Source organism: Gopherus flavomarginatus, chromosome 5, assembly GCF_025201925.1.
Source record: "Gopherus flavomarginatus isolate rGopFla2 chromosome 5, rGopFla2.mat.asm, whole genome shotgun sequence".
NCBI lineage: Eukaryota > Metazoa > Chordata > Testudines > Testudinidae > Gopherus > Gopherus flavomarginatus.
The window spans coordinates 152,029,686-152,039,068 of NC_066621.1; the positions used below are offsets into that span (position 1 = coordinate 152,029,686).

Here is a 9,383-nt window from a genome sequence, read left to right on the forward strand (position 1 = left end):
GCCCATCGAGTATCTGTGATGCCAGTTAAGCTCAGTTATGACTTATGTACTAAAATTCCCAGTTCTTACTGTTTATTCCCCATTATTATTACTCCTTGCATTTGTGTATAGACATCTAAGATGTTAAGCAGATGCCTCCATGGATTTCCCTCTTGTTTCTCCTATAATTCTACGGCAATTTTCCACATCTACTTCTCCCCAAAGATCTAGTCCTCTATTAAGATTACCTTTTTTCACCTGGTGCCTTTTTTCACCTGCCCCCTCTGAACTTACTTTTAAGCTCTTCTCATAAGGTTGGTGAGTCAGTGAACGAATTTGTTCTTCTCCTTCTTGACAGACAGACCCCATCTCTTCCCAGCAAACCTCCTTCCTGCAATAGCAGACCATGGTACAGGAAGTCAAACCCTCCCATAGACCCATCTTCATAACCTTATTATGTGGACACACCTACCACCGAGTGTGTACTGAGCAGAAAGAACGAGGGGACTGAGTTAAACGCAGATGTCAAGTTCACATACTTCCATTTTCAGTGACTAATCTCTTGAACCAGTGGGGATGGCCACGGTACAAAAGTATTTCTGTAGATCAGCATGTGATTATTTGTATTGCATAATTACAATAGGCCCTCAGAGTGATATTTCATATTTCTAGTTTCAGATACAAGAGGGATACATTTATACAAATAGGATGACCATGCTCAGTAGATTATATGCTTTGTAATGATACCTTACAAGAGACCTTTTTCATGAAGCATATTCCAGTTACATTATATATTTTTGTAAAATCATATAGAGTGCAACGTCACAGCACTGCATTCCCACCAGTCCCCAGGGCTGAGGCCAGCAGCAGATCACAGGTGCCACGGTCTCTCACCCCATCCACAGCAGGCATGCAGTGCTCATTTGCCCAGCAGGGAGAGAGGAGCTGGCCCAGGGGAAACAGGGCCTGCTGGGCTCGAAGGGACTGACCTCTTCCAGGGCACATTCCCCAGCAAGCTGCATGTACAATTATTAGTAGGGGTATGAGGGGACAGAAATATGGAGAGAGCAGAGAGGGCTGGGAGGTAGGACATCTGGGTTCTGCACTGAGCTCTGGGAGGGGAGTAGGGTCCAGTGGTTAGATCAGTGGCTGGGAGGCAGGATTCCTGGTTCCATGCCCAGCTCTGCCCCCAAATCCATGTGAGTCACTCCCGCTCTGGGTGCCTGTTACTGAGGTTTCATATCACACGGATGCTGCTGGGCATTTTCCAAACCCCCTGACGGACTGGGATCATATTTTGCGAAGCCTGGGGCACTCTGAGGCTGGCAGGTGCTGGGAAAGCCATGGCAGGGTGTGATGGGTATGGACATAGGAGAGGTGCAATGCAGAGTCTGAGCTGCAGGGAGCGCACAGGCTGAGAGTGCCTGACCTGGCTGGTGCCCCTAGTGCTGCTGAGAGGAACTGCATTTTCTCCCTCTGCCTGTCTCCCAGCCAGGGCAGCCTCCAGCTGGGCTGGGAAGCAGCCGCCTGCCCTCCCTATCCCTCCCGTGAACCAGTCAGGGGCATGGGGCTTGAAGGGGCGCTAGCCTAATGTGGCCTAGGCCAGGCCCAGATGATCACAAACAGGGTGCACCCAGCCAGGCCATCCCTGCGCCAAACCTGGCTCAGCCCAGGCCCCAACCCACATCTGCATGGCCAAGTCAGTGCCCTCCAGCACCCGCCCTCTGGGATGGAGCAGGGGAGCTGGAGGAGAGGATCAGAAGGAGGAAGCAGCTTCCAAAGCAGCCCACGGTTTCTCTGTTAGTCACCACGAGGCTGGGGCTTGGAGACCAGCAGCTGTCAGGGTACCTGTGCCAGTGGCCAGGAGCTTTCCGTTGGCACATGGCTCAGTGGCACTAGGAGTGGCTCCAACGGGCTGGTTTGGAAGCCCACCAAGGCCCTCTCCCGAGAGCTGCAGGAGCAAGGCTCTGTCTACACAAACAAGGTCAGCTCCCAGACTGCTGCACTGGGCAGCACAGTATGGGGAGAAGGTGACCAGCCCTCTGTGCAGAAAGAAGTGGTTCGGACTATTTAGAAAAACTGGATGAGCACAAGTCCATGGGGCCGGATGCACTGCATCCAAGGGTGCTAAAGGAGTTGGCGGATGTGATTGCAGAGCCATTGGCCATTATCTTTGAAAACTCATGGCGATCGGGGGAGGTCCCAGATGACTGGAAAAAGGCTCATGTAGTGCCCATCTTTAAAAAAGGGAAAAAGGAGGATCCAGGGAACTACAGGTCAGCCTCACCTCAGTCTCTGGAAAAATCATGGAGCAGGTCCTCAAGGAATCAATTCTGAAGCACTTAGAGGAGAGGAAAGTGATCTGCAACAGTCAGCATGGATTCACCAAGGGCAAGTCATGCCTTACTAACCTAATTGCCTTCTGTGAGGAGATAACTGGGTCTGCGGATGAGGGGAAAGCAGTGGATGTGTTATTCCTTGACTTTAGCAAAGCTTCTGATACGGTCTCCCACAGTGTTCTTGCCAGCAAGTTAAAGAAGTATGGGCTGGATGAATGGACTATAAGGTGGATAGAAAGCTGGCTAGATCGTCGGGCTCAACGGGTAGTGATCAACGGCTCCATGTCTACTTGGCAGCCGGTTTCAAGCAGAGTGCCCCAAGGGTCGGTCCTGGGGCCGGTTTTGTTCAATATCTTCATTAATGATCTGGAGGACAGCGTGGACTGCATTCTCAGCAAGTTTGCAGATGACACTAAACTGGGAGGAGTAGTAGATACGCTGGAGGGTAGGGATAGGCTACAGAGAGACCTAGACAAATTAGAGGACTGGGCCAAAAGAAACCTGATGAGGTTCAATAAGGACAAGTGCAGAGTCCTGCACTTAGGACGGAAGAATCTCATTCACTGTTACAGACTAGAGACCGAATGTCTAGGAAGCAGTTCTGCAGAAAAGGACCTAGGGGTTACAGTGGATGAGAAGCTCGATATGAGTCAGTAGTGTGCCCCTGTTGCCAAGAAGGCTAACGGCATTTTAGGCTCTATAAGTAGGGGTACAGCCAGCAGATCGAGGGACGTGATCATTCCCCTCTATTCGACATTGGTGAGGCCTCGTCTGGAGTACTGTGTCCAGTTTTGGACCCCACACTACAAGAAGGATGTGGAAAAATTGGAACGAGTCCAGCGGAGGTCAACAAAAATGATTAGGGGGCTGGAGCACAGGACCTATGAGGAGAGGATGAGGGAACTGAGATTGTTTAGTCTGCAGAAGAGAAGAATGAGGGAGGATTTGATAGCTGCTTTCAACTAACTGAAAGGAGGTTCCAAAGAGGATGGATCTAGACTGTTCTCAGCGGTGGCAGATGACAGAACAAGGAGTAACGGTCTCAAGTTGCAGTGGGGGAGGTTTAGGTTGGATATTAGGAAAAACTTTTTCAGTAGGAGGGTGGTGAAGTACTGGAATGGGTTACCTAGAGAGGTGGTGGAATCTCCTTCCTTAGAGGTTTTTTAAGGTCATGCTTGACAAAGCCATGGCGGAGATGATTTAGTTAGAGTTGGTCCTGCTTTGAGCAGGGGGTTGGACTAGATGACCTCCTGAGGTCCCTTCCAACCCTGATATTCTATGATTCTAAGACGCGGGCGTTACCCAAGGGCTGCCATTGCTGGGGCTAATGGGGCAGCTCTGGGCACTGATGGGCAGGCTGCTGCCCATGGTGCCACACAGCACTTGGGGGGAAAATGGCTCTGCCCAACGGGACAGGTCAGCAGCTCTCATCAGGCAGTAAAGCGGAGTGCCCCAGAGTGCCCTGTCCCCCAGAGAGTCCCTACTGTCCCTCACCAGCCCCACAGAGCACCCTGCCCGTCCATCAACCCCACTGAATTCCCTGCTCCCCACCCACTAACAGCTCTAGCCCCGTTACCTTGTTCAGCTCGTTCTGCTACTGGGGCATCTTCTTCAGCATCTGGGACAGGTCCTCGATGTTGGCCTGGAGGGAGATGGTGGTGAGATCCTGGCCCCTTCCAGCGCACAGTGCCCCCTAGAGGGCAGAGGCCTTGCCTGGGGCCAGCCACAGCAGCCCAGCCACGCGTGGGAGCATATCTAGGGTATGGGCAGGGCATACAGGGGCGTGTCAGGGGCAGAGCTGAGCGTGCTCACTTGGAGATGTCAGCGATGTGCATGTGCCGTAGCTGCACCTAGAGTTCGTTGTCTTCGTCCAGCAGTGCCTCTTTCTCCCACAAGTCGCTGGTCCCTGTCGTCTCGTACCTGCGTGGGAGGGGAGACGGGGTCAGGCTGCGGCACCCCTACCCCAAGTGTGGGGGCTGGAGAGCAGCGCAGGTGCCTGGGTCACATCCACCCCAGCCCGCCTGAGGAGGAGTGCGGGGCGCCTCCTGCTGGCTGCCAGGTCCTACTTGTAGGTGTCGTTCTCGAGGCTGAGCAGGTCGTAGGCCATGGCCTGGTAGGTGAGCTCGTGCAGCAGTGGGGACACCAGGTCGAAGCTCCGGTCCACAATCAGCAGCTGAGAGCGGGCTTTGTCGGGGCCCTGGAGCAAAGGAGAGAGAGACCCGTCACCCACTCCTCCGGCGGAGGGGTCCTGGCCTGGCTCATATGGCACAATCCAATGGGCCCTGGTGGCCTGAAATTTCACCACCAGCCCTCTCTGCGGCCCAGCCCCCAAGCCAAGAGACATCCCCCAAGCTAGCTTGGATGTGCCAGTGGGGAGTCCATGGCAGGGCTGGCACAAAGCCCAAGCATCCTCGCACCCATCCTCACCTCCCCGTAGGGCCTCGGGCGTGGCTGAGTGCCGCACAGGACAGGACCAGCCTGCCCCATGCCAGTGCCTCCCTCCTGCTTACCTCCACCCGGATCTGAAGCACCTGGGTCCTGCTCCGCGGGCAGCTCAGCCAATCGAGCCCCTGGAACAGGGGTGCACTGCAGGCGGCAGCATATCCCGCAGCTCCGTACGGTGGCCACCAGCGTCTCCGAGAAGCTGGAGACACGCAGCGGAGAGGGGCTGTAGGGGCTAGACTTGTCCCAGGCTGGGCGGCACCGGACAGGGGCAAGGAGCCGGTCAGGGTGCCCCGAACCGATAAACTTCCCACCACGCCTGGAGGAGGCTGGTGGGCAGGCCCTGCCCAAGGCAGTGGGACAGGAGACCCAAAGCAGGCAAGAGGGAGTAGGGGAGCGTGGCACCTGCCCTGGGCTGGGGGTGCTGTCTAAAGCGCGGCCAGTCCCTTTCCTCCATCCTGGGCCCTGGTGTGCTGAGGGACTGCTGGGGGGCGGGAGACATGGTGAGAGGGGTCCAGGGTTGCAGGCTCTTGGGCATCCCCTCCCCCAGAGAGGGCAGGGTCCTGGCCACGCACTCCCAGGCACAGAGGCTCCTACACCCTGGGGGTGGGGGGATGTCAGGGCTCTGCTCCCCACAGCCCAGCCAGGCTCAGCCTTACCTGACAGCAGCCTGGGAACTGGTCCAACACAAAGGGCCACAACTTCTTGTCCAGTCTGTCCTCAGTGATGTCTTGGGGGGGGTGGAGGACAGGTCAGCAGGGGCCCAGCAGCAGGAACCTCGGACCTGGTGGCCATGCCAGGCCCCGTTGCGGGGAGGGACTGGGATGGCTCCTCACTGAATGATTGACAGTCCCTGGGGGAGCAGCCTGGGGTCCCCTTTCCAGGGTGGGGCTCGGGGAGTCATCCTCCCATAATGGCTGAGTGCCTGAGCAGTGCCAGTACCTGAGCAGGGTTACAGGAAGGGCCACAGAGCAGGGCCCTCCCCACCGAGCCAGTATGGGGCAGGATGGGGGAAGAGGGACTGTGCTCTCAGGGTCAGGAAGGTTCCCCAGGCCCTGGTGAGCTGGAGGAAGGGACTGGACGCAGCATCTCAGACCCACATCGGGGGGGCTGGCCCAGCCCTCACTCCCTGCCTGATCTCATGCACTGCCCTCTTGGCACAGCAGGTGGCAATAGGAGACCAGCCCTGCGCTCCCATGACAGACAGCTGACCAGAACGGCCTCTTCTCCCAGAGACTTCCCCATATTAGCAATAAGTTACTCCTGAAGGGCTGCTGCTCTTTTTTCTTTTTCTGCAGATTGGGACAACAGAAAAGCTGGAGCCGGCCCTGGCCATGTTGTAATCATAAGACCATCCCTCATTCATTTTAGCCTCTTGATTACAGACGAGAGAACTGGAGCAGACTCAACCAGTTCATTTGATAGAAGGGCACCAGTGCGGCTCCAGTGTGTCCTGCCTTTTCTGCTGGGCAGCGAGACATGTGGGGTGGATGGCGTGAAAGAACATGAGCTGCTGGGCCTCTTCCTGCACCTACCAGGAGAGGGTTTAGGGGAGAGAGAGCCTGTTAGCCCGGGACCTCCCTGCCCCATCCACATCAGCTGCAGGGCTCAGGCCTCCTGGAGGATAGTGGGGACCTGCCCATTGTCCAAATCACCCACGACTCCTACACAAGCAGAGTCAGGCTCTAGGACGGTGCCTGTGGGGGGAGGAGACAAACACCCCCATCTTGGGGGGTCCCAGAGCATGGAAGCGAAAGGTCCCCATTAGGGGTGGTGGTTCATCAGGGCAAGACCCTCTGCAGGGAGTCGGGTGCTGGGAAGGGGAAGACAGTATCAGTTCCAGCCCAGTTAGGGAAGGTTTGTACCTTTCTCTGCACTGGAGCTACTTTTGGATGATGTTGACAGCAGCCTCCTCTGTAGCCACATCCACCCATTCCTCCTCCTCCTCCTGCTTGTCCCCTCAGTCCTCGTTGGTCTCTGAACCAGGGAGAGAAGGGGACAGGATGACTCCTGCTACCCCTCAGGGGAAGGACAGGGAAATGGTGGGGAGAGCAGGGTTAATATCCCCCCTCGCCCCCAGAGACACAGGGCAGATTGGGCCCCACACTTCCCCGTCTCAGGGATGTGTCTTCAGCCCCTAATCGCTTCAGGAGCTCCTAGGAGACAGTCCCATCCCCTCACTGTCCTGGATTCTCTAGGAGGTGCCTGCCCCCTGGACCATCAGAGCTCCAAGTGGCAGCAGCTCCCGCTGCCCTGACTCCCAGGTCCCCTTGCTGCTGGGGCAGCTGTGTGCCTACTGCTGGTATCAGTGGGGTTTGCGTCCCCTAAAGCAGTGGTGGAGCGTCTGGGCCCAGGCTGTTACAGACTTACAGCGCGCCTGTGTCACAGTAGCCAGTGATCCCAAAGGGGACACAAATAGGAAAGGTGACTTGCCCAAGAATCCTCGTCTCCTGGCCCCGTACAGAGCTCTACCCACTAGTCCACACTGCCTCGGTGGATGGGAAAGACGCTCGTGGATCCACAGGGTCGATGCCAGGACCCCAGCTGGGGAAGTGTCTGGGAGGAAGCCCTTTGCTATGCCAAACCCCGACAGGTATCTCTCTTCCTGCAGGACAGGCCACACAGCCTCCCCACCTCCTGAGACTGAACCGCTGGGCTTCACCCCGGGAGCCCTGCCCAGCGAGAACAGCTGAGACAGACCCTGATACAGATGTGTGACAGGGCCACTCCCCCAGTGTCGTGTTACAGGGCCACTCCCCCAGTGTCCTGTGAAAGGGCCACTCCCCCAGTGTCGTCAGAACAGTTGGGTTTCTTAGGCACCTGGACCCCAGCCCCAGCAGCCCAGCTCACTGAAGGTTAAAGTAAGAGGCCGTTCTGGTCAGCCCAGAACCCGGCCGAGCTATAGCGAAACCGGTTGTCAGGCTCCGGGTCTCTCACTCAGGGCCTGTCTACACACTGATGAGATGCCAAAATCTTAACAACTGGTTCCCTCCTCATCTCACAAGGGGGTCGTGGCCTGCCCTCACCCACTGGGACTCCTGCCCCATCCATCCCCCGCATTCCTTGACACCCTCCACCGGGATCCCTGTCCCACCCACTCCACTTCTCTATCCCCTGACTGCTCCCCCAAGACCCTTGCCCTCATTCAAACCCGTTCCCCACCCTCTGACTGCCCCGATCCACATCCACCCCCGACCACCCCCGCCAACTCCCCTGCCCTCTATCCAACCTCCCTCCGCTCCCTGCCCCCTTACTGCGCTGCCTGGAGGTGGCTGGCTGTGCTACAGCCATGCCGCTCGACTGGACCACTGGGTCAGGCCAAGCTCACAGGGAGGCGAAGGCGGTGCAGAGGTGAGCTGTGGCAGGGAGTGGTTTCCCTGCACGCCACCCCTCCCCCCGGTTACCTGCTGCGGCACGGGCGACTCCCCTGCCCCAGCTCACCTACGCTCCATCTCCATCTCTCTGGGCCTGAGCACCAAGTCGTTGCTTGCTTCTCAGCCCTCTCAGGCTTTCCGCGTGAACAGCTGATTCACGAGAAGCGGGGGTAAGAAGTGGGGCGGAGCGGAGGTGACCTGGGGCTGGGGGTGGGGAGCTGGAGCATTCACGGGATCAGCGCCTAAGGTGCCACTTTTGGATAATGTGATGATGGGGGACGGTCGTTCCCCCTGTTCTCCCTCAGCTACGCTCCTGGGTCACTTCAACTTACCAGTTATTAAATTTAGAAGCCCTTTTAGAACTGGTTCCCGCAAACCGGCACCAGTTCCTCACTGCATCTACATGTAAACCACTGCAGCTGCATCACTTGTGATGCCGCCTTTCTCATATCCCCGAGCGACGCAGTTACACTGACCCAATTGCCTTGTGTAGACCAGGCCTCGGTCTGACCTTGGTCAGTTCTCAGGCGAGAGCTCCCAGGTTCCCTAGCTCTATCCTCCAGCTCAAACCTTCCCAACTCTGTGCTTCTCGAGCTGGGGGCCCCTGCTCCGATACCCTGCTGGGAGCATCCAGCCAGGAGCCGTTGGAGTCGGCATGATCTTTCTGGCCCCCAAGCTGATCTGGGTTTAATTCCCTTCCTTGAGAGTCCTTCCACACCAGCCCCCTGCCTGAGAAGCCATGCAACATATAGGGGAAACTGAGGCATGCATCAGCTTCATAAAAGATATTACAAACATTCCCAATTGGTCACAGGTGCAGCTTGGCAAAGGCTGGAAGCAAGAGCAGAAGCAACAGGACGGGGAGATCTGGGCAGGCCTTGGATTTTATATCACTTTGCTTCTCCTAGGGAGACAGGAACCACTGGGTATCTCGTATGAGAATCCAGGGCAGGATGGATTTGCAGCTTCCCCTCTACTGGGAATGGGACGGGGATGGCACGAGCTGTGGCTAAGGCTTAGGAGATCTGCGTTCTAGTCCTGCTCTGACAGACTCCCTGCATGCCTGAGTTTTCCATCTGTAACAGAGGCCACCCTGCCTCCACTGGGAGGCTGAATTCATTAGTGAGGTTCTGATACCATGGGGATGAGTGTAGGAGCGCACACAGACAGGAGTGTCCAGGTGTGGAAGAGGATCTGTGTGTGAAGCTTAGTTCTGTGACCAAACTGCCCTGTTTATAAACAGAGAGAT

The 9,383-nt window shown here is 56.7% G+C and overlaps 1 protein-coding gene across 3 annotated transcripts in view; it reads right to left on the reverse strand.

Annotated features, from left to right (window-relative positions):
* The window catches only part of LOC127050917 (maestro heat-like repeat-containing protein family member 2A), a 51,012-nt gene extending 44,964 nt beyond the window's left edge, over positions 1-6,048 (reverse strand). The window contains exons 1-4 of one of the 3 annotated variants that reach the window (XM_050952616.1): positions 5,420-6,048; positions 4,385-4,515; positions 4,131-4,238; positions 228-370 (exon numbers count right to left, since the gene is read on the reverse strand). In XM_050952616.1, the coding sequence (XP_050808573.1) occupies positions 228-370; positions 4,131-4,153 (166 nt within the window). In that variant the 5' untranslated portion in view covers positions 4,154-4,238; positions 4,385-4,515; positions 5,420-6,048. Of the gene's footprint in view, positions 1-227; positions 371-4,130; positions 4,239-4,384; positions 4,516-5,419 lie in introns of those variants that run through there. The other 2 variants (XM_050952617.1, XM_050952618.1) reach the window with 2 other exon arrangements.
* Between the last annotated feature and the right edge of the window lie 3,335 nt (positions 6,049-9,383).